The following is a 26,320-nucleotide window of genomic DNA, read 5'->3' on the forward strand; positions in this document are numbered from 1 at the left end:
GGTATAGTAGATGTTGGTACTGAGCCCGGAGTTCTCTTGCGAACATTTCCTCGCGCTTTATAAAGTACTCCGGGTGCTTTATTGTGAAAAGACATACTTTCAAAATATACATACAGGCTAGGGGGAGAATATGAAACTTTTGGAAAAGGGGTCTGCACGTGTCATCAAATTTAACGCCACCCAATGCTCGTATACAATATTTCTGGATCACAAATGCCCTATGGACGTCAACAGAATTACCCCACAGTAGCAGGCCGTAATTAAGGGTAGATGATACATATCCGTGGTAAGCTGCTACATATATGTACTTATAAGTAGAGAAGAATTGTAATCGTATTATTTTAGGAATTGTCCGGTAACATCGCAAAACTCTTTATCTTTTTCTAATTATTATCCAATGGATTAAAACAAAAACTATTAATTTCTTGGGCAATCAAGATAGAACAACATTGGCAGACATAGCTTTTCATTTACTAATCACGTATGTATATATTTTCAGTTCAAGATGGGCATCTACACGTGGCGGTCGTACGCCGACGTGGAGGCCGAGGCGGGCTTGTTCGCGGCCGGGCTGCGCGAGCTCGGCTGCGCGCCGCGCCGCAACGTCGTCATGTTCGCCGAGACCCGCGCCGAGTGGATGGTCGCTGCACACGGCTGCTTCAAACAGAGCATTCCCGGTATGTATACAGGATGCTTCCTGTAACAGGAGCAATAAATTAAACTAAAGGCTTGTACTCCTCAAACTGACCAATATTTGTTCAGCAACTTTTAAAAATTATGAATCCTTTAGACTTCCTGTTTTTCATACAAAATAAATATTGCCTTCAATGTACGCTGACATCAGTGTGTTTGACGTTGCTTGTCATGCTTTAAACATAACAAAATTTGCAATACATTGCGTCTTAGAATAAACTTTAAAGTGTAATAAAAATCAAAACATGAGTTATTTTCAAAAGTTGCTGAACAAATGTTGGTCAGTTTGAGGAGTACAGCCTTTAGTTTAATTTATTGCTCCTGTTACAGGAAGCACCCTGTATGACAACGTAAGATTGTGAACCCGTTAGTTTATAATCTAACGTAGGTTAGGTTAGGTTAGATTATAATCTCCCTACCGTCAGTTTATAATGTAACTAGCGAGATTATAATATGACGAGTGTTTACAATTTTACGGTGACATATATAAACTTTAGGAAACAGAATTTATTCGCGGCTGGACTCGGACAGCTGGGTTAAGCGCTTATTTCTCCAGATCCGCAAATGAGGCTGTAGATGTCCGAACGACATGTACTCGTACCGTGTTTATAATTAGAAATTGCTTTAAAAACCCATGAAAAGTTGTTCCGCTGTGCGAATCTCTGTCACATTAAGGATAATAAATAAATATTATTCTATTGCGTTGTTCAGAAAATAATACGTTAAAAACTTTGTTTCAGGCGTGAATATTATAATCAACGTCCTAAGGTCGACAATAAAACGTAGATTAATTCACAATTGAGCCTGATGAACGCTCTGACCAGTTTTCTGGCAAAATGCTTCATAATCCAATGATGTTTATTTCATTTTTTTCTACAGTTGTAACCATCTACGCGACCCTTGGTGATGACGCCATTGCGCACGGCATCAACGAGACAGAAGTCTCCACCGTCATCACCACACACGAACTGCTCCCCAAGTTCAAGAAAATTCTGGCTAAAACACCCCTGGTTGACACCATCATCTACATGGAAGACCAGCTCAAGTCTACGGATACTAAGGGATACAAAGAAGGCATTAGGATCGTGGCATATAAGGATGTTCTGGAAAAGGGAAAATTCTCCAAGATTGGTGAGTTTTTCTCTTATCTATGGCAGTTTTTCCTTTGAAAAGGTTTTTAAAAGATGCTGGCTAAGGCACCCCTGGTTGACACCATTATCTACATGGAAGATCAGCTTAGACGAACTGATATTAAGGGGAACAAGGTGGGAACCAGGATTGTTGGATACAAAAATGTGCTGGAGAAAGGAAAATTTCTCCAAATAATTTAATTATTTGCTTTTGAGGTTCTCAATGTATATTCAGAAAATGCTGAAAGATAAAGCGGTTGAACTGTGTTCTGTTCACACTGTTAATTGCAGCGAATCGTCTACCATCGACGTTACAGGCCAATGTTCATGAAACCAAGGCTAAATTCTACTGGTTTCAGATTTGGTAATTTTCACTAATAGTCAATCCCATCCTCAAGGATACTTACCAAATACTATTTATATATAGGCCTTGCTGTACTGAATCCATGGTGTTTGTAGCCGTATTATTTATTATTTTACTTTATTAGGTACACTAAACAGACATCGTACAATATCATGGGTAATACAATTGTACATTATGGCTTAAATGTAGCACGAGATCCAAAACAAGTGTACACAGCATGTTTTACAATTTAGCGGAAATATTACAAACTAATTAACACCATATTATAGCTACAGTGAAAAATATCAGAGAAGAAAAAACTATCTAAATTCTAAATATATCTATTCTTTTTCTCTTATCTATGGCAATTTCTTTTTTATAAAGGTTTCTAATAGATGCTGGCTAAGGCACCCCTGGTTGACACAATTATCTACAATAATCTACATGGAAGATCAGCTCAGATGAACTGATATTAAGGGATACAAGGTGGGAACCAGGATTGTTGGATACAAAAATGTGCTGGAGAAAGGAAAATTCCACAAACAATTTAATTATTTTCTTTTGAGGTTCTCAATGTACCTATATTCAGAAAATGCTGAAAGATAAAGTGGTTTAACTGTGTACTGTTCACACTGTTAATTGCAGCGAATCGTCTACCATCGACGTTACAGGCTAATTAACGGTTTTGGCGTTAATGGCGTTAATGTTCATGAAACCAAGGCTAAATTCTACTGGTTTCAGATCTGGTCATTTTCACTAATAGTCAATCTCAAGGATACCTACCAAATACTATTTATATATAGGCCTTGCTGTACTGAATCCATGGTGTTTGTAGCCGTATTATTTATTATTTTACTTTATTAGGTACACTAAACAGACATCGTACAATATCATGGGTAATACAATTGTACATTATGGCTTAAATCTAGCACGAGATCCAAAACAAGTGTACACAGCATGTTTTACAATTTAGCGGAAATATTACAAACTAATTAACACCATATTATGTGATATTAGCTACAGTGAAAAATATCAGAGAAGAAAAAACTATCTAAACATTACAATATAACGAGTAACGAACTTTACATATAAAGACTATTAAACATCACAAATGAAACAAACTTAGAGGATTAAGGCAGATGTCATCAGTTTAGTGGGAGAAGAGGACGCTAGCCAAGCACTTCCTAAACCTAGCGATGTGAGAGTCAAAAATATCAATGCCCCTACCGCGATGATCACCGGCTGTTAAATCGTTATATTGGCGGCACATTCTTGTAATTGGATTATAGAATGAAGTGTATGTTGCTCGTTGCATTTAGCGATGGGCGAGTCGAGTTATCTGATTCGAATAATTCGAATCAGTCTACAGATGAGTTAATTCGAATCAAGACTATTGGCAATTCGAATCAACTCGACCACTAGCTAACTCGGCGAAATCGCCAACTCGCCGAGCCAACGCTATCACACTGCTACTAAGGCCATTCAAAAATAAACCTTAATATCGTAGCCCGAAGGCTCTTTTTACAACAACTGCCGCTCGATTCGCCATCTCAACTCGAGTTGGTACTATGATCATTCAAAAATAAACCTTAATTCCGTAACCCGAAGTTTCTTTTTACAACAACTGCCGCTTGATTCGCTATTCCAAGTATACCAACTCGAGTTCACTACTAGTATGGCCATTCAAAAATAAACCTTAATTCCGTGCTCTGAAGGTTCTTTTTACAACAACTGCCGCGTAACTCGCCGTCTCAACTCGTTCCGCGCCTGTGCCTGTGACCTTGTCGCGAACCACGCGAATCGTCGAGTCGAGTTAACTTGATTTTGAATTCGAATCAGCGGCCGTATCAATTCGAATGATTCGAATTGAAAAAAAGTGGACTCGTCACATCGCTAGTTGCATTGATAACACTGTAATTTTGTCGACAGAGTCGGTCCCGCCGTCGGCCGCGGACACGGCCATCATCATGTACACGTCGGGTTCGACCGGGGTGCCTAAAGGCGTCATCCTGTCGCACCGCAACATGCTGTCCACTCTCAAGTCCTTCGTCGACGCCGTGCCTATCTACGACAGGTATTGCTTGCTCTGTCACAGTGGTGCCTAAAGCTTTGGATTCCTCCGAAAACGGTGCCGTCATATGACGGCCGTCATATAGCGGCAGCAAAAGACGGCCGTCTTTACGGTGGCGACATGTGGAAAGTACCACGGCGTCATAACACACCGTCATCTACCAAGGTCAAAGCGGCAAATTTGAAAAATGTAGGCGCGATGGGATAACGTCCCATAGAAAATTTGAATTTCGCGCCTTTTCCTACTGACAAGATTGATCATCTATAATTTACTTGGAGGATGAAATATCATCAGAAGAGGAAAATAATCGTAGTACGGAATCATTTATTCAAATCTCGTGTCATTTATTCAAAATGGCGTCACCGCTATCTAATAAAACGTTCACGAAACTATCGACAAGGTCATGACGGCCGTCATCTTACGTTACGTTGACAATCAACGTAACGTAACGCCGTCTAGGAAACCGCGCCATCTTGTTTACATAGACAACGTTCTAGTGACGTCAGTCAACGCTATATAGCGGCCGTAATATGACGGCACCGTTTTCGGAGGAATCCAAAGCTTAAGGGCGTCATCCTGTCGCACCGCAACATGCTGTCCACTTTCAAGTCCTTCGTCGACGCCGTGCCTATCTACGACAGGTATTGCTTGCTCTGTCACAGTGGTGCCTAAAGGCGTCATCTGTTGGGTGTTGTTTGATCTACGACAGGTATTGCTTGCTCTGTCACAGTGGTGCCTAAAGGCGTCATCCTGTCGCACCGCAACATGCTGTCCACTCTCAAGTCCTTCGTCGACGCCGTGCCTATCTACGACAGGTATTGCTTGCTCTGTCACAGTGGTGCCTAAAGGCGTCATCCTGTCGCACCGCAACATGCTTTCCACTCTCAAGTCCTTCGTCGACGCCGTGCCTATCTACGACAGGTATTGCTTGCTCTGTCACAGTGGTGCCTAAAGGCTTCATCTATTGGGTGTTGTTTGATCTACGACAGGTATTGCTTGCTCTGTCACAGTGGTGCCTAAAGGCGTCATCCTGTCGCACCGCAACATGCTTTCCACTCTCAAGTCCTTCGTCGACGCCGTGCCTATCTACGACAGGTATTGCTTGCTCTGTCACAGTGGTGCCTAAAGGCTTCATCTATTGGGTGTTGTTTGATCTACGACAGGTATTGCTTGCTCTGTCACAGTGGTGCCTAAAGGCGTCATCTGTTGCAAGGCTTTTGTTGATGCCGTACCCATTTATGACAGCTACTGGGGGCCGATTTTTGAATTTCGACCACTCGATTTCGTGTATTTAGTTAATTAATATATCCACTACTAAGCATTTAAATTCTAGTAATAGAATTGAAATCGAGTGGTCAATACCAATAGATTCCAAATTTCGATCGCTCGTATTTCAAAAATTAGCATTTCGCCGTTTTCCACCGATTTTCGAGTGACGAAATCGAGCGATCGAAATTCAAAAATCGGCCCCCTGGCTAGCATTCCGAAATGATTATAGATTCATAGAAAAATCCGATGCTAGACAGATTATATGAAAATAACATCACAAAAATTCTTGAACGATGTTTACGCAACTCGAATTGGCGTACAACATACCACCTCAAACTAGTCAAAAAATAAAATAATTAGTAAAATTAGAGGGTTTTTTTTTGACGACCGTTCTGGCCTAGTGGGTAGTGACCCTGCCTGTGGAGCCGCGGTCCTGGGTTCGAATCCCAGTAAGGGCATTTATTTGTGTGATGAGCACAGATATTTGTTCCTGAGTCATGGTTGTTTTCTATGTATTTAAGTATTTGTATATTATATCTATCGTTGTCTGAGTACCCACAACACAAGCCTTCTTGAGCTTACCGTGGGGCTTAGTCAATTTGTGTAAAAATGTCCTATAATATTTATTTATTACTTATTTATTTAGAACACGATATCGAATATGCCCTTAAACGGATCCCCACTATTTTTGTTACATCCTGTATATGTAATTCGTGTAAAACGACGACCACGAAAGACACTTTGCCTTTCTATGTAGGTATACTTTAATAAAATGTGGTTTGTATTTTTTATAAATATTTGTATTGTTTTATAGTGACGTGCTGATGGGTTTCCTGCCGCTCGCGCACGTGTTCGAACTGCTCGCCGAGAGTCTTTGCATCATCGCCGGTGAGTGGAGTTTTGCCTTACCATGGCTATGTTCCGAACCACGCTCACAACGTTTACAGTGCTGGCTGCCGCTCCGAATCAGTTAGCTAAAGCTTTGGTTTCCTCCGATAGCGGTGCCGTCATATAGCGGCCGTCTCCATACTAAATAATACGGCTAAATATGGGTGTCGTAGTATTTGTATGGAGACGGCCGCTATATGACGGCACCGCTATCGGAGGAAACCAAAGCATAACTGAATTTATTTTCGCGCCTATCCTGTTATTGTCAAACGTCACCTTGACGTTTGCGCTCAAGGTGCTTAAAGCTTTGGATTCCTCCAAAACGGTGCCGTCATATTACGGCCGCTATATAGCGTTGACTGACGTCACTAGAACGTTGTCTATGTAAACAAGATGGCGCGGTTTCCTAGACGGCGTTACGTTACGTTGATTGTCAACGCAACGTAAGATGACGGCCGTCATGACGGTGTCGATAGTTTCGTGAACGTTTTATTAGATAGCGGTGACGCCATTTTGAATAAATGACACGAGATTTGAATAAATGATTCCGTACTACGATTATTTTCCTCTTCTGATGATATTTCATCCTCCAAGTAAACTATAGATGATCAAGCAAATCTTGTCAGTAGGAAAAGGCGCGAAATTAAAATTTTCTATGGGACGTTATCCCATCGCGCCTACATTTTTCAAATTTGCCGCTTTGACCTTGGTGGATGACGGTGTGTTATGACGCCGTGGTACTTTCCACATGTCGCCACCGTAAAGACGGCCCTCTGTTGCGTAATGACGGCCGTCATATGACGGCACCGTTTTCGGAGGAATCCAAAGTTTAAGCGCTATGAGCGTGAAGCGGTCCGATCGTGAGCGCTGTGAGCGTAATTCGGAACATATTCCATATCTTTAGCATGGCGCCGGTTCTGCATACGCCGGTACTGCAACATGTCAAATCAGTGATGCTTTTATTTAATGCTTCGTTATTTTCAGGCGTCCCGATCGGTTACTCGACTCCTCTGACCATGTTGGACTCGTCGAGCAAGATCATGAAGGGCACGAAGGGAGATGCCACTGTGCTCCAGCCTACCTGCATGACCACTGTTCCTGTGAGTAAATAATTTTTTTACTAATAACTATCTATTTAAGACATAATATGCTTGCGTTTTTATCGTCTAGTGTACATCACTCTCGCACCTACACACTTTTTAGGGTTCCGTAGTCAAATGGCAAAAAACGGAACCCTTATAGATTCGTCATGTCTGTCTCTCTGTCTGTCCGTCTGTCTGTCCGTCCGTATGTCACAGCCACTTTTCTCCGAAACTATAAGAACTATACTGTTGAAACTTGGTAAGTAGATGTATTCTGTGAACCGCATTAAGATTTTCACACAAAAATAGAAAAAAAACAATAAATTTTTGGGGTTCCCCATACTTCGAACTGAAACTCAAATTTTTTTTTTTCATCAAACCCATACGTGTGGGGTATCTATGGATAGGTCTTCAAAAATGATATTGAGGTTTCTAATATCATTTTTTTCTAAACTGAATAGTTTGCGCGAGAGACACTTCCAAAGTGGTAAAATGTGTGTCCCCCCCCCCTGTAACTTCTAAAATAAGAGAATGATAAAACTAAAAAAAATATATGATGTACATTACCATGTAAACTTCCACCGAAAATTGGTTTGAACGAGATCTAGTAAGTAGTTTTTTTTTTATACGTCATAAATCGCCTAAATACGGAACCCTTCATGGGCGAGTCCGACTCGCACTTGGCCGCTTTTAGAACATGGGATAGCCTCGGCGGTAACATACGATAAAAGTAAGGCCGGTGGTGGGTAAAATGGGTTTCCACTTAAAATCGCCGTGACATTTTGACTCGACAACGAGAACGCATATGGTTTTAGCAGTCTATGTATGTGGTTATGTTTATATCGCATGTTCCACCGTAAATAAAATGTCAAACGATTAGTTTTTATGATAATTTTTACACAGGATACGTTATAAAGTTTTAACTGAAAAACGAATAAGTTTTTGGCAAATATTTCATTTTTGGTACAAGCTTTTATCGCTGACTGTACTTTTTTTCCACAGACAACTAATACTCATCGAGACAATTCTAAAAACCCCAAACACAATTAGGTTCCGTTGTTTTATCACAGAGTTCCTATGACTACCTCCTGTCTCCATCATCAGATCAGCTCCATGGTACCATAATATTGCATGGTCACCCGACTTACACACGTATGCAAATTTTCAGCTTCATCGGAAACCGGGAAGTCAAATTTAACTTGCAAGATTTGATTACAGACCGACAGACAACGGGACATTGCAGGTGAAACTAAATAAAAGCTTGTAAAAAGAGTTTTCAACGAAATAATAAAACCGTAAACGTGATCAACATTTTCAAACGTTTATTTGATTGACATACGTGTTGTTGCAGCTAATCATGGACCGCATCAGCAAAGGCATCACGGACAAAGTGACCCGCTCCGGAGCCATGGCGGCGGCCGCCTTCAAGTGGGCCTACGCCTACAAGCTCACGTGGATGCGGCGCGGATACGACACGCCTCTGCTTAACAAACTGGTACATAACACTCATTTAAACTTTCACGATTTTTCTTGGAGGATACAACTAAACGGAGTAGCCATTAACAGGCTTTCCCCTCTGTCGAAAATAGGCGGCCAACGGTCATACACAATGTATGGACTGACGTTTATCTGTCATGGCTATTTTTACGTTACGCATACATTTGACGTTCCCCTCCCCCGCAAAAATCGGCAGACTGTTTTGTACAGAAAATTACAGACATGGCGTCTCCGTTTGATTATATCCTCCAAGCGATTTTTACACATTATTAAATTATACAACGGGACTTAATCGCGTATCTAAGTTTTAAGATTTACCTCCGACGTTTCGAGGACGGCGTTGTCCCCGTGGTCTCGGAGAAGACTGGCTTAAGTTGACATCAGCATCGTCTAACCGCGCGAGTTTTTCGAACTACCCGCACTTGGTCTTGTTTATCCGCTTGAACGTTTAACAACTCATCACCAAACACCTTAAAATACCTTTTTTTTTTTTTTTTTCTTTTTCCTTGTTTGTTTTATTTTGTTACTGTGTTTTGCGACAATAAATGACTTCTTTTTTTTAATTCATCATCATCATCATCAAACTTAGATACGCGATTAAGTCCCGTTGTATAATTTAATAAACTGGTACATATAAAGAATACTATATCTCCAACCATGTCAGCCGAGAGACGTTCATTTAAGCACACATATACTCCTTCGATTTTCATTGCGTACAACTAATATACTTACTGCACCTCTTCGAACATTTAACGGTTTGCATCTCTCGTCTTCTATAGTGCGCGGCGCGTCATCGTGAACCTTGTTGGAATGCACGAAGGTTGATATTGGGCTGGAGCTAGTGTTGGTATTCGAGTAGTTTGAGTCTTCTGCTTAAAGAGTCTACTCGGTTTTTTAGACTCTTATAATTAAGTTTAAAATCGAGTTCTTTTCAACTTTTTAGAGATTCGAGTCTTTTGTAGAGACTTGAGTCCTTTTGAGAGAAATCTCGATTTTTTTTACAAATAATTTCGAAATGCATCGTGTTTATGTAAAATTCCGCGGGTTAGGTACACAAAATATACAATATATAGGTAATGCCTAATTTCCATACTGTTATTTAAGAAAAACCTTTAAAATTGTTGAAGAAGTTTGGTGGTTCGAGTGCTTTTGAGTCGCTCTTAACCCCTGGAGCGCCCCAAAATTACCGTAGTATGGAACTCCTACACTAGTTACTAGCACACGTGTCTTGTTAGGGCGCTCCACGGGTTAATAAAGACTCAACAAAGGACTCGACTCGGAAGTTTAAAAGCGTAAAAACGAGCCGAGTTCTTCAAAAGACTCGAAGGACTCGAGTTCCTACTGACACTAGCCGGAGCCACGCGTGTCGGGTGACGCGTTCAGCGGTGAAACGTTACAGATTGCGCCGTGTCAGAGGGCCTACCGCGAACCACGCTCGACGTGTTGCCTCCCTGTCACACTTACGTACGAGTTTACAAGTGCGACAGAGAGGCAACACGTCGAACGTGGTTCGCGGTAGGCGCTCTGAACGTTCCCTGTGGTTGCAGATGTTCTCCCGGGTGTCGGCGCTGCTGGGCGGGCGCATGCGCGTGATGATCTCGGGCGGCGCGCCGCTGTCGCCCGACACGCACGCGCAGGTGCGCGTGTGCGTGTGCTGCGACGTGGTCACCGGCTACGGCCTCACCGAGACCACCTCGTGCGCCACCGTCGCCGACGCGCACGACCGGTAACCGAGACACCTACATACTAGCTACTGTTCACACGCACGCGCAGGTGCGCGTGTGCGTGTGCTGCGACGTGGTCACCGGCTACGGCCTCACCGAGACCACCTCGTGCGCCACCGTCGCCGACGCGCACGACCGGTAACCGAGACACCTACATACTAGCTACTGTTCACACGCACGCGCAGGTGCGCGTGTGCGTGTGCTGCGACGTGGTCACCGGCTACGGCCTCACCGAGACCACCTCGTGCGCCACCGTCGCCGACGCGCACGACCGGTAACCGAGACACCTACATACTAGCTACTGTTCACACGCACGCGCAGGTGCGCGTGTGCGTGTGCTGCGACGTGGTCACCGGCTACGGCCTCACCGAGACCACCTCGTGCGCCACCGTCGCCGACGCGCACGACCGGTAACCGAGACACCTACATACTAGCTACTGTTCACACGCACGCGCAGGTGCGCGTGTGCGTGTGCTGCGACGTGGTCACCGGCTACGGCCTCACCGAGACCACCTCGTGCGCCACCGTCGCCGACGCGCACGACCGGTAACCGAGACACCTACATACTAGCTACTGTTCACACGCACGCGCAGGTGCGCGTGTGCGTGTGCTGCGACGTGGTCACCGGCTACGGCCTCACCGAGACCACCTCGTGCGCCACCGTCGCCGACGCGCACGACCGGTAACCGAGACACCTACATACTAGCTACTGTTCACACGCACGCGCAGGTGCGCGTGTGCGTGTGCTGCGACGTGGTCACCGGCTACGGCCTCACCGAGACCACCTCGTGCGCCACCGTCGCCGACGCGCACGACCGGTAACCGAGACACCTACATACTAGCTACTGTTCACACGCACGCGCAGGTGCGCGTGTGCGTGTGCTGCGACGTGGTCACCGGCTACGGCCTCACCGAGACCACCTCGTGCGCCACCGTCGCCGACGCGCACGACCGGTAACCGAGACACCTACATACTAGCTACTGTTCACACGCACGCGCAGGTGCGCGTGTGCGTGTGCTGCGACGTGGTCACCGGCTACGGCCTCACCGAGACCACCTCGTGCGCCACCGTCGCCGACGCGCACGACCGGTAACCGAGACACCTACATACTAGCTACTGTTCACACGCACGCGCAGGTGCGCGTGTGCGTGTGCTGCGACGTGGTCACCGGCTACGGCCTCACCGAGACCACCTCGTGCGCCACCGTCGCCGACGCGCACGACCGGTAACCGAGACACCTACATACTAGCTACTGTTCACACGCACGCGCAGGTGCGCGTGTGCGTGTGCTGCGACGTGGTCACCGGCTACGGCCTCACCGAGACCACCTCGTGCGCCACCGTCGCCGACGCGCACGACCGGTAACCGAGACACCTACATACTAGCTACTGTTCACACGCACGCGCAGGTGCGCGTGTGCGTGTGCTGCGACGTGGTCACCGGCTACGGCCTCACCGAGACCACCTCGTGCGCCACCGTCGCCGACGCGCACGACCGGTAACCGAGACACCTACATACTAGCTACTGTTCACACGCACGCGCAGGTGCGCGTGTGCGTGTGCTGCGACGTGGTCACCGGCTACGGCCTCACCGAGACCACCTCGTGCGCCACCGTCGCCGACGCGCACGACCGGTAACCGAGACACCTACATACTAGCTACTGTTCACACGCACGCGCAGGTGCGCGTGTGCGTGTGCTGCGACGTGGTCACCGGCTACGGCCTCACCGAGACCACCTCGTGCGCCACCGTCGCCGACGCGCACGACCGGTAACCGAGACACCTACATACTAGCTACTGTTCACACGCACGCGCAGGTGCGCGTGTGCGTGTGCTGCGACGTGGTCACCGGCTACGGCCTCACCGAGACCACCTCGTGCGCCACCGTCGCCGACGCGCACGACCGGTAACCGAGACACCTACATACTAGCTACTGTTCACACGCACGCGCAGGTGCGCGTGTGCGTGTGCTGCGACGTGGTCACCGGCTACGGCCTCACCGAGACCACCTCGTGCGCCACCGTCGCCGACGCGCACGACCGGTAACCGAGACACCTACATACTAGCTACTGTTCACACGCACGCGCAGGTGCGCGTGTGCGTGTGCTGCGACGTGGTCACCGGCTACGGCCTCACCGAGACCACCTCGTGCGCCACCGTCGCCGACGCGCACGACCGGTAACCGAGACACCTACATACTAGCTACTGTTCACACGCACGCGCAGGTGCGCGTGTGCGTGTGCTGCGACGTGGTCACCGGCTACGGCCTCACCGAGACCACCTCGTGCGCCACCGTCGCCGACGCGCACGACCGGTAACCGAGACACCTACATACTAGCTACTGTTCACACGCACGCGCAGGTGCGCGTGTGCGTGTGCTGCGACGTGGTCACCGGCTACGGCCTCACCGAGACCACCTCGTGCGCCACCGTCGCCGACGCGCACGACCGGTAACCGAGACACCTACATACTAGCTACTGTTCACACGCACGCGCAGGTGCGCGTGTGCGTGTGCTGCGACGTGGTCACCGGCTACGGCCTCACCGAGACCACCTCGTGCGCCACCGTCGCCGACGCGCACGACCGGTAACCGAGACACCTACATACTAGCTACTGTTCACACGCACGCGCAGGTGCGCGTGTGCGTGTGCTGCGACGTGGTCACCGGCTACGGCCTCACCGAGACCACCTCGTGCGCCACCGTCGCCGACGCGCACGACCGGTAACCGAGACACCTACATACTAGCTACTGTTCACACGCACGCGCAGGTGCGCGTGTGCGTGTGCTGCGACGTGGTCACCGGCTACGGCCTCACCGAGACCACCTCGTGCGCCACCGTCGCCGACGCGCACGACCGGTAACCGAGACACCTACATACTAGCTACTGTTCACACGCACGCGCAGGTGCGCGTGTGCGTGTGCTGCGACGTGGTCACCGGCTACGGCCTCACCGAGACCACCTCGTGCGCCACCGTCGCCGACGCGCACGACCGGTAACCGAGACACCTACATACTAGCTACTGTTCACACGCACGCGCAGGTGCGCGTGTGCGTGTGCTGCGACGTGGTCACCGGCTACGGCCTCACCGAGACCACCTCGTGCGCCACCGTCGCCGACGCGCACGACCGGTAACCGAGACACCTACATACTAGCTACTGTTCACACGCACGCGCAGGTGCGCGTGTGCGTGTGCTGCGACGTGGTCACCGGCTACGGCCTCACCGAGACCACCTCGTGCGCCACCGTCGCCGACGCGCACGACCGGTAACCGAGACACCTACATACTAGCTACTGTTCACACGCACGCGCAGGTGCGCGTGTGCGTGTGCTGCGACGTGGTCACCGGCTACGGCCTCACCGAGACCACCTCGTGCGCCACCGTCGCCGACGCGCACGACCGGTAACCGAGACACCTACATACTAGCTACTGTTCACACGCACGCGCAGGTGCGCGTGTGCGTGTGCTGCGACGTGGTCACCGGCTACGGCCTCACCGAGACCACCTCGTGCGCCACCGTCGCCGACGCGCACGACCGGTAACCGAGACACCTACATAACTACTGCTTACTAGACTCCATGGTCTAATAAAACATGGTCTTCTCTTCCCAGAGTGTCACTTGCCTACGTCACAATAACATTGCCACTTTATTTCAACATAACATATTACATGGGTACATTATATCTATGGTTAATAAGTTAAAATATTTCTTTATAATTTTCATTTATATGTATTTTATCTTAAATTTTACAATAACACGTAATTATTAATTATTCGTTAGCAATGTCTTCCGATTCACGAAAGAAATTTCAGACGTTCGGGTAATTCTGTTTACACTACTGGCAACACAGGATAGCGCTGTCACATTTGACAATCCGCCATTTTGTCCCTGACCGTCATCCTTGTCGAACGCGTGTTAATTGTTATTTCCTTCTCGCTCAGTGTCAGCAATCGCAGTGTTTTCCAAACTTTTCACGTCGTAAGCTTGGTAATTAATGTTTTGTTACGAAAATGGTTGGCTGCTCTATTCGGAACTGTAAGAGTAGGAGTGAAAAGTGCAGTATAGATTTGTTTTATTTTACTATGTTTCTACATGAATAACTTAAAATTAATGCCGTTAAAATAGTTTTAACCGTTAGTTAAAATTCTCCCACATTTTAAAGTTTGAGAACCTGTAAACAGCATGATGACGTAGGCAAATGACAGTTAGGTCATTCGCGAATCTCGGAAGAGAGTACCAGGCGGAGTATATTATTATACCATGCTAGACTCTTATATTCATTATGCGACAGTTTACTCAACTAAAATATTACTAAATCATTAGTTTGTTTTTGAATGATTTAGGTTCACTTGAGTCCCGGCCATGACCTATCAAAAACTTCGTAAGTCCAAGGAGCATTTAACGTCTCATTCTCTATGATTTCGCTTACAAGTAACGTTTCTGCTGACGCGATATCGCGTCCGCTGAACTTTTGGACTGCTAGACCGTTTCTTGATGACATTTTTGAATTGTTATTAAACTGAAAGGCGCATTATTCTTACTGTGCTATATTTTCTGACCATTTTAACCCTTTACCAATACAATGCCATATATAGCGGATATGATATTCAACTCTATTGAAAACTATTAACGTTCAAATTTAAAGAAATATTTTTTATGGCGAATATAATATTCAACTCCATTATCAGCTATTAGAGTTCAAAAATAAACAAAAAAAATTATGACTGATATGATATCCAATAGGCTACATGACTAATTTTCATTTATGGTATCAATCGATCGGGTTTGTTTTTAGGATCAAATGTCTATATGGGACCCATTGCATTAAAGTAACACAAAAGTCAGAAATTGTAGTCAAAGGCCGACAGTTGCACTTCACTCGCGAATCGCCCTATACAAAACGGCAAGGGAACGTGACGTCAAGGTCTCTGGGAGCCCATCTTGTAGTATGGACAAAACAAGAAAATTGCGTTTTTGTCGGTGAAATATTGCGTTTATGTATATACTTGCTGTACAGTACAATGTAAGGAATCGAATGGTACCCTTACTTTTATCGTTTTTGGAAGTAAAAAAAAACTTAAATTTTGAAACTTTCAGGTCTTGTATTTTTGTAATTTTTCAATATTTTATTTTAATATCCACATTATTGTGATAAATTGCTCGTTTGCTATCTATCTTACTAGATTTTGTTATAAAATTCAACATGTGTCATCATCCCTATTCTATTGACAGCTATTAAAGTTCATTTACAAACAAATATTTTTTATTACATCCATTAAGAGGTTAGTACTCCATATCACACGTATTTTATTTGTAAAACGCAAGGTTTTATCTATAACATTTTTTTTTAATTCAGATCCTCGGGCCGCGTGGGCGCGCCTACCACCGGCACGGACATCCGGCTCGTCAACTGGGAAGAGGGAAACTACCGCGTCACCAACAAGCCTTTCCCGCAGGTATATCAAGTTACCATCACATTATGTCCATCACAATAGCTTCCCTGACTTACAATCCTTCCATACTCATCTTCCTCGCGTTGTCCCGGCATTTTGCCACGGCTCATGGGAGCCTGGGGTCCGCTTGGCAACTAATCCCAGTAATTGGCGTGGGCACTAGTTTTACGAAAGCGACTGCCATCTGACCTTCCAACCCAGAGGGTAAACTAGGCCCGTATTAGGATTAGTCCGGTTTCCTCACGATGTTTTCCTTCACCGAAAAGCGACTGGTAAATATCAAATGATATTTCGTACATAAGTTCCGAAAAACTCATTGGTACGAGCCGGGGTTCGAACCCGCGACCTCCGGATTGCAAGTCGCACGCTCTTACCGCTAGGCCACCAGCGCTTCCAATCCATCCATACTATAAATGCGAATATGTATCTATCCGTCTGTTACCCTTCACGCTTAAACCGCTGATCCGATTTAGTTGAAATTTTGGTAAAGAGATCGTTAGAGTACCGGGGAAGGAGATAGGATAGTTTTTATCCCGGACATTATCCCTTGAGAGGGTGAAAAGGGTCTCTATTGTTTCCCAAATAGTTTTAAGCCATAATGTATTGTTTGCCCGCATTTTCGTTAGTCATAATTAATTTGGTTCAGAAACGCGTCACTTTTCAGGATTGCCATAAAACAAACCTAACCTAACCTATCTATAGGATAACCTAACGAAAATCCTGAAATGTTAACGGTTTCAGTTTTATGACTAATGATAATATGACAAACAATACATTATGACTTAAAACTTTATGGTAAACAACGGGACCCTGGGTGAAAAGCGGGGTGGATGGTGGAAGTGAAATAATAGCCTGATGATTGATGTAAGCATATGCTCAAATTTAATTATTGCAATTATTTTTTAACTACACGTTATATAGTTCTCTAAACTAAGGAAGTTTGTATAAGAAATCAATAAAAGGCAGATTGGTTAAAAAATATAAAAAAATATTACCTACCCTAATTACTTATTCCACGCAGACAAAGTTGCGGGCAAAAGCTGGTTACAAATATTCAAACTCGTTTCCTAAAAATTGAATGTTTGTTTTTTCAGGGTGAGATTGTCATTGGTGGGGGCAGCGTTGCTGAAGGCTACTACCGTAATCCGGAAAAGACTCGGGAAGAATTCTTTGAGGTCGATGGCCGCCGCTGGTTCCGCTCCGGGGACATTGGGGAACTGCACCACGATGGCTGCATTAAGATCATCGGTTAGTTTTTTGATATTTTAAACTACCCCTTCACCCTTTCTTTAACCCACTTTGAACTCCAAACCTATCTTGTGCGGCGCGTCATTTTGAACCTCGTCGGAATGCACGAAGGTTCTGATGACGTCTTTGCCGGTCAAAAGGTTATTGTCATCTTTTATCAAAAGTGAACAATACTTACTTCATTGGCTCAGTGACCCAAAAAGGATCTTGGCCTCTGACACAAGAGAGCGCCACTTCACTTCACTTGACATTTTCCATTCAAAAGTGAACAATTACTTTTGCAATTCGTAGGTACTTCAATCAACGGATGTTCCAAGCTAAAATGTATGCTGGCAGAAATAATAGTTTGTGTTAACAGTGTTATTATATTTTTCCGATCATTTCACCGTCATAAAACCGATCACCGATAAAAAACTATGTAAGAAAGTATACTCATTTGGTATTACTTGAGCTGATCTAATCATAGAGCTTACATGTGGAAGTGAAGTTATTATTCAATAACTAAATACCTGCAAAGTTACTTAATTATATTTCTATTCTATTCTTTTTGCATAAGTTTAATATATAACCTAATACCTAATATTATCTGTCTATTACCTCCAGATCGTAAGAAAGACCTGGTGAAGCTTCAAGCCGGCGAATACGTGTCTCTAGGCAAAGTGGAGGCCGAGCTCAAGACCTGCCCCATCGTCGAGAACATATGCGTGTACGGGGACAGCTCTAAGAATCACACTGTGGCGCTATTGGTGCCTCATCCTCAGCACCTTGCCGAACTGGCCGCCAGGTAGGTTTCGTCATTTCCAAAAAACATCCAGAACCGGAAACATAGAGAAAAAAATACATAGAGTGCTCACTCCATACATCAGTTCAGACTATTAATTTCAGTGTCTACATCTAGCATCGAGTAGCGGAACTATCAGTACTGCTACTTGACAATAGATGTAGCACCGACCGGAAAGTCTTATCTCAACAGCATAAGACTTTCCGGTCGGTGGCTACATCTATTGTCAAGTAGCAGTACTGATAGTTCCGCTACTCGATGCTAGATGTAGACACTGAAATTAATAGTCTGAACTGATGTATGGAGTGAGCACTCTATGTATTTTTTTCTCTATGCCGGAAACGAAAAAATAATTTATATGAATATTGGACCTATTCCTAAAATTTTACTACAATCGAATGAGAAATGCGATGTAGAGGAGAACAGCCGGATATACTAAGGCGGTTTTTCTTGAGTTGAAACGGAGACTACTTGTCCGTTCAGTCAATCAGACAATTTTTACTTTCATAAAGTTATATTGGATAGTCTGTGCGGAAAGAGAAGAGTCGTGGAATGTATGGGGCCCAATACATTCCACGACTCTTCTCTTTCCGAACAGACTCTAAACCTTATCCCAATATACATTTTGTTCGATAACCAGTCGGAGGGTGTTTTTCCCCTAATTAAGTGCATCTACACATAATTGACGAATTTTAGTATGATCATGTATTTAAAATGAATTGCAAAGAATGTTATTTCCTTTGTTAGTTTTTAGAACCGGAAAGGTTTATACAGTGAAACCTGGATAATTGCAATCTCAAGGGACCGGCAATTTTTTGTCAATTAACCAGGTTTTTCATTTAAGCAGGTCGTGCCAATTAATGACGTTCAAAAAATCGTTGTGTCAATTATAGATGTTTTCATTAATAGAGGTTGCGTTCTGACAAATTGCTTTTATGGAGGTGCAAATAACCATTGAAAGTTGATTCTGGGTTTCTTGTCTGTATATTAAATAACTTGCACTTTTACACTACATTAATTACTGCTTATAACCATTTGGGTTTTTTAAAGAATCTCTTGAATTGTAGAAGAAAGTTTTATTGGAATGTAAAAAGCATATTATGTTTTTGATTTAATCAAAACTATTTCACCAACTACAGTCTGTGATAGATACCTACCCAATAAATAAATTAAATTATGGGTAACATTTAAAATAAAATTATCATTGCTATTAAAATATTGTTTCTGCTCTCTACAAGTCTACATTATATCAATTACAGAGGTCTTACTTATAGATTCGTTCCAATAATAGAGGTCTTAGTTGTGATGTGGTCAATTACAGAGGTAAAATTACGAAAAGCACTAAAATCTAAATTGCAATTATAGAGGTTCAAAAATTTCAATTATAGAGGCCTTTTGGTCTCAAGGGACCGGGACCGGATCTTTGGTTGCAATTATTGAGGTTTTGCATTTATCCAGGTGCCAATTAACCAGGTTTCACTGTAGCTAGGAACTTATATTTTTAAACTTTAATATTCGTATCCATCTAAAACACTTCTAACGCTAAAACATTTATCCCAGGGCCGGCGTCCCAGAGACGGAGTTCGACAAACTGTGCAAGAACCCCCTCGTGGAGAAGCTGGTGGTGAAGGAGCTTACTGAGCACGCCAAGAAGTGCGGCCTCGAGCGCTTCGAGGTGCCCACCGCCGTCAAGCTCTGCAGCGAGGTGTGGTCGCCAGACATGGGGCTGGTCACCGCCGCCTTCAAGATCAAGCGGAAGGACATCCAGGACAGGTACAAGGAGGACATCAAGCGCATGTACGCCTCGTGAGCGACGCTAGAGGAACCCTAGAGGCGCCGGGGCTAAACCTAGTTTACGTTTTTTTTTTTTTGGCAAACAAGCATACGCGGTTACGGGCCGCCTGATGGTAAGCAGTCACCGTACCCTATGGACGCCTGCAACTCCAGAGGTGTTACATGCGCGTTGCCGACCTTTTTTTAAAAACCTGTACACTCCTTTTTTGAAGAACCCCATATGGTAGACCCTCGGGAAAACCTCGGAAGGGAGCTCATTCCACAGCCGGAGCGTCCGCGGGAGGAAATTCCTCTTAAACCGCACAGTACGCGACCATTTAGGTTCTAGGGTGTGTGGATGAACACCCTGCCGATGGTGAATTACGTGTTGTTGCTGGAGAAATTAGTCGTCGCCGTGACATTGATCGGGACGTTTCATACTTGGTATTTTGGTATCAATGATAGTTAATGATGTGGATGATTGTACCGTAATATCCATATAATTTAATATCATCCTCGATTCATTGGTATAATCTTTTCATATTTTATATATGTAGTGGGTGCGCTACGCGTACACTCACACTCCCTTAGTTTAGCCCTATATAAGCTTTTACATGACGTTATTGAAGACATTATAGATCGATACTCCAAGCAAGTTGTTTCATTCAACGTCCCACATCACATGGCGACCCTGCCAGGATCGCCATGTGGTGTGGGACGTTAATTAAGACAACCAATCGGTTATAAGTATGTCTTTATTCTGGATAATGTTCCTAAGTGCTAGCGTATATATAATAAGGCTACGTAAGAGTGTGCGTGGCTTAGCACACACTACATATACGTCAGTAGGTAAACGGCCAATTCTACTATTTAACTTAAATTTGTGAGAAAAATACTTAAACTAGGTTTAACTTCACGATCGCCGTTTTGATGCTAAATCTAGTGTTCCGCTGACATCCTAGGTCTTTGAAATCAATAGTTTATTCTCTAATTAATACTGTCTAAAGAACACTAGACGTAGCTGTATGTTACTTAGATATTGAATCGGGTCATCTGCTCACATTTCAATATGAAATATTGCAATATAAAGACGTGTAAGTAGATGATTTGCTTATAAAACTAGTTTCGTGTCAAACTAATTAATTCCTTGCGAGAACACGGTACTCGCAGCAATGTACCGGTTTGGTACCGGTACCGATAAATTACCGGTAATTTTCTGCAGTACCGGATATCTACAAGTAGCCACGCGGCAGGTCCGCGCTATTTTGGCAATTCGAAACCATCATTTAACAACTTCTTTGTCATAACAAATGTATCGCTACTGATATCTATTAGGCAAAAATGGCTTGTTTCATAAAATCCATATGTATCATACTGATTCTATTGTTGAAGACAATTTTATGAACGATAGAAGACCTTATTGATTCTCATGTCATAACCATGAGCTTACAGCGTCAAAATACCGTAAACCTGAACCGAACCATCTAATATATTACGATATGACACCAGCCATTCCAGTGTTAGGTAAACTCAAGAACTTTTAAAATGTCAATTCTACAGAGTTTTTGAAACAAAGCTTGCCTATCGTAGAGATCAGTAGCCGTACGAGGTTTCGTGCCCATAGTCGGCGATTTCTGTACATAGATGTTATAATAAAGATTATAAAGGATACGGAAGCGCCTCTGTGAGGCGACCGCTGTTGTATTTATTTATTTCAATCGGGAACGTTAAATTACTCACGTGGTAAACGGCCCTCGGGACCGTTAGGAACTGTACAGATTTCTTCAATGTAGTTTTGTATTTTGTAAATTATTTATGAAAATAGGTAGCTTAGCGGACCGACTAGGCCTCAATTTTTATAGAATTATTTGTATATCGTGCACATCACATTATCTGTTTTTACATATGTAAACGTTTTAAATATTTTATGCCAAATACAGTGTGTAAATAACGAAATAGCATCGTAGTAAATACTGTTTATAATCGGGGATCTATTTTATATTAGATATTTCTTTGATAATTATAGATATTTTCCAGTAAAAGTCCTAGCATTTTTATGTCAATTTGGTCCCCATATAGACAGATAGATTTACCAACGATGCGATTTTGTTTTAAAATAGGAATCGCGCATTTGAACCCACAGCACCAAACTGTAACAAACATTCGCAGGAATCTTCCTTCGGCTCTAAGTTTCTATATAATAATAATTTTGATATAAGTGTTGTACATATTTATGTCGAAATAGTTTTAACGGTAGCAATGCAACATGCGTGAATGGTCTCGATATATTGTATAGTACATCGCAACCATGTTCAGAGATTTCATGAGATTTATGTATATTTAAGACCCTCATGTCATATTCAGATCTGAATCATGTTGAGTGTGTGTGAATGTTTGGAGTTCGGTCATTCGGTCTAATACGTATTCAACAAGTTATGTAGTCGTGGCAATTATATAATTGGCTTTTGTAATTGGATAAATCAACTTTCTGCGTGTCACTTGTTACCATGGTTACGGTTCACTCTTTAAATCCTGGTTTTATGGAATTTAAATTAACCAAACATGCATTTTTGTGGTATCTTATATATTATAATTTATAAGCCTTCTCTACCAAGCACGCTAAGATTGGTACAAGAGCTAACAAATTGCTACTGCCATGGCAGATGGGACAGAAAAACAAGAAATAGTTTATAAGCCCAATTGTACAATTGCCACGAACAATTTTGAACGCAAAAGAGTGCATATAAGAACATGATTAGACTGCGCTCCGAATCGACTCTTAATAAATACTGAAATTAGAGTAAGTTAATTGTTATAGTACTAGGGGCGGGAATGTTTTGCTGCTGTTGAAAACTTTAATAATAATTTTGCAATAATAGTTTCGATTAGTTGGGATGTAGCATGTAATGCATTAGTGTAGCTCAGTTGCGTTATTTTAGCCAAATTGTTTTATGACTTAGGATCGTGGGCGTCCGCCCTTAAAATTGTTACTTAGTTTTATATTTATCATGGCTATTATGCATTTTATTTCCGAGCGCATTTTGCTGAGCATTTACTCACCCCAGTTTGGTATTTCGTATAATGGAATTTAAAAATCAATGTATACCCGTGCATAGAATAGGTACATGTTGCCTAGTGTACGCATATTCCATCGATGTATTTAATGTGAACATGATTGTTACTATAATAGGTAGCATCATATTTTTCGATGTATGTAATCGTTTTGAATAACAAAATGGTATTAGCAAGTTATTGCTCAGTTTATGTGACTGCATTTTGTTTGAAATTCTTAAAATACAATTGAAAACAATAAATGTTAATAAAATCATTACTTTCTGGTTTTTTTTTCTCCCTTTTAGTCTTTCCCAAATGAAACAGATCCAATACTAGTGTAATTTTTTGAAATTGAGGTCCCTACTTAAGCCTGACCAGTAATAATGATCATTGTCAAGAGGGCGCCGTTATTCTCACGTATAGCGTGACAGTTCAGTATAGTATGAAAAAATTAGTTCCAGTGAAATTCCGCAACATGGCGAGGGATCATAATTATATTCCTGGTCCGGCTTAACATTGATAGTAAATGCTGAGATATAGCCAATGTAGGTAACAGAAAGGATGGCTTGATTTAAAACAACGATTGATGTCTATCATTTATTTAGTAAATAAATAACATCTTAATTTCATAACTTCTACGCAGAAGTTTAAGCTTATAGTTCGTTTTTTTAGCATTAGAAATAACGTAAACAATCTTGATGTGTCTTTTTATTGAAACACACGTTTTAAAAATAAATAATGGCTAATATGTAACAATTATGAACCCAATACGATCATTTATATTCTTCTTCTTTATATAAGTAATAGTTACTAATTTTTAAAAAGCGTTTTTCAATTAAAAGACATGTCAAGATCGCTTAGGTACCTTCTTTCTAATGCTAAAAAAACGAACTATAGAACAATAACGATGTCATGTCCCACGATGATAAATTATAATCGGACTATGGAAGGTCTTTGTCTAACACTGGTATGGTCTCATCTCATAATTCCGGCGCATTACTATATGTATGTAAACGGGATGTTTTCAACTCAAACTTGTGAGGTATATATGATACCGTAAGATTGTGAACCCGTAAAGCTTTGGATTCCTCCGAAAACGGTGCCGTCATATAGCGGCCGCAAAAGACGGCCCTCTTTACGGTGGCGACATGTGGAAAGTACCACGGCGTCATAACACACCATCATCCACCAAGGTCAAAGCGGCAAATTTGAAAAATGTAGGCGCGATGGGATAACGTCCCATAGAAAATTTGAATTTCGCGCCTTTTCCTACTGACAAGATTTGCTCGATCATCTATAATTTACTTGGAGGATGAAAATAATCGTAGTACGGAATCATTTATTCAAATCTCGTGTCATTTATTCAAAATGGCGTCACCGCTATCTAATAAAACGTTCACGAAACTATCGACACCGTCATGACGGCCGTCATCTTACGTTACGTTGACAATCAACGTAACGTAACGCCGTCTAGGAAACCGCGCCATCTTGTTTACATAGACAACGTTCTAGTGACGTCAGTCAACGTTATATAGCGGCCGTAATATGACGGCACCGTTTTCGGAGGAATCCAAAGCTTTAGTTTACAATCTAACGTAGGTTAGGTTAGTTTATAATCTCCCTACCGTCAGTTTATAATTTAACTAGCGAGATTATGAACTGACGGGTGTTTACAATTTTACGGTGACATATATATGTCATACTGAGCAACTTTTGTTATGGGACCAATCCCGAAATAAAAAAAAATCGGCTCTCCCATAACACATCAACATCTGCAGATAAAATTAATGAAACAAACGATTTTTTTTGCGATTTAGGGATTGGTCCTTTTATAGTAAAAGTTACTCAGTATGACCTGTATATTATTCACCTCGCAAAATATGGGTTTCGAAAAACACCACGTACAGATAATTTACCTTGTGCCGAATGACATCTTGGTTCAAGAAGTATTCGTATTTAACAATATGTGTAAACTGATTTGACGTCAGCAAAAATTATACCCATTGGAACGGTCTATCAATAGATTAACTACTAAAGATGAGAAGAATAATGGAAATGAAATAATAATAAATTACAGTACATATGGTGCTACTTTATCGTTTACCGCGATAATTAGCACATTACGCAACTATGTCGAAAATTTAAAGGGCCATCATGTACTGTAAAACGTTGTACGATACATGTGCGAATAGGTACCTAATTCGCAAATAGTGTCGAATTTTTCGCCACTCGTTGCGAATTTCCTATTTATCGCACTTGTATCGTAATGTACTATTGTATAATTACTTATTTCATAAAAGTTCATTAGACATAATCAGCACTTTCTATAGCTGGATACCTTCTGTACTGTAACTAACAAATTAAGACAGCTCGTAACAAAACAAAATCCTTACACGAGAGTATAAAGAACTTTCAAAAGCATATTCATGTCTGCAATAGTTCAATCAACATAGTATACAGGGTGTTTTCACACCAGAGGCCCGTTTCTCAAAAGCTTGTAACTTGTAATACAAGCGGATGTCAATTTTTCACAGCTTTTGTTAGAAAGGGACTTCCACTTGTATTACAAGTTACAAGCTTTTGATAAACGGGCCCCAGTTAGTGCTATCTACTTCTTCATCGGCATATTTAATATAAGGTGACCTATTAACCCGTTGACCGACATAGACGTCAACTGTCAACCTTCGTGCATTGCGGCTAGGGAATGCAAATCGGTTAATTTCGGTTATTTTTTGTATGGAAATAATCGGTTATTAACCGAAACCGCGGTTATTTCCATACAAAAAATAACCGATTTGCATTCCCTAATTGCGGCAATATCAAACGTTCGAAGGGTTAAATCCCCTGGAGTAATCATACAAGGTGTCTTCTCAATTGTATCAAGTCGCTAATATTATATAGGCTGCATTCGATCATTCATACAGGGCGTATGTTGGGAATCGGGATACAGTACCTATGTGAGTCCTCGACAGAGTATACAGGGCATAGACTAGGAATCCTCTAGACTGAGTTTAGAGCAATTATTTCATGAAACCGATGCTGCCAAAAATACGGGGGTGCGGGGGGACGAGGTGAGCGAATCCCGTGCCGTGATTGGTCCGTTCACAGACACGGACCAATCACGGCACGGGATTGACTCGAAGATGGAGTAAAACTACCGTATGAGTGGCAGAGGGGGTAGCGTTACTATGCTCAGTCTAGAGGATGTCTTGTCTGTGATACAGGGTGTCACTCTGACGTTATACAGGGTGTTTACGCGGTGCTCATCTTGCAGAGATGGCGGAGCTGCATGATCTTGATGTCGTCGACAGAG

At 43.2% G+C, this 26,320-nt stretch overlaps 1 protein-coding gene across 1 annotated transcript in view; it reads left to right on the forward strand.

Moving 5' to 3' along the window:
• LOC134647815 (long-chain-fatty-acid--CoA ligase 4) overlaps positions 1-19,994 on the forward strand; it is an 85,098-nt gene extending 65,104 nt beyond the window's left edge. The window contains exons 5-15 of the mRNA XM_063502142.1: positions 500-677; positions 1,573-1,824; positions 4,096-4,240; positions 6,321-6,394; positions 7,379-7,494; positions 8,828-8,971; positions 10,521-10,699; positions 16,055-16,154; positions 17,246-17,399; positions 18,003-18,183; positions 19,741-19,994. Of these exons, the coding sequence (XP_063358212.1) occupies positions 500-677; positions 1,573-1,824; positions 4,096-4,240; positions 6,321-6,394; positions 7,379-7,494; positions 8,828-8,971; positions 10,521-10,699; positions 16,055-16,154; positions 17,246-17,399; positions 18,003-18,183; positions 19,741-19,990 (1,773 nt within the window). The 3' untranslated portion in view covers positions 19,991-19,994. The remainder of the gene's footprint in view (positions 1-499; positions 678-1,572; positions 1,825-4,095; positions 4,241-6,320; positions 6,395-7,378; positions 7,495-8,827; positions 8,972-10,520; positions 10,700-16,054; positions 16,155-17,245; positions 17,400-18,002; positions 18,184-19,740) is intronic.
• The last annotated feature ends 6,326 nt before the right edge of the window (positions 19,995-26,320 follow it).

This window comes from Cydia amplana, chromosome 5, assembly GCF_948474715.1.
Source record: "Cydia amplana chromosome 5, ilCydAmpl1.1, whole genome shotgun sequence".
In the NCBI taxonomy this organism is placed as follows: Eukaryota; Metazoa; Arthropoda; class Insecta; order Lepidoptera; family Tortricidae; genus Cydia; species Cydia amplana.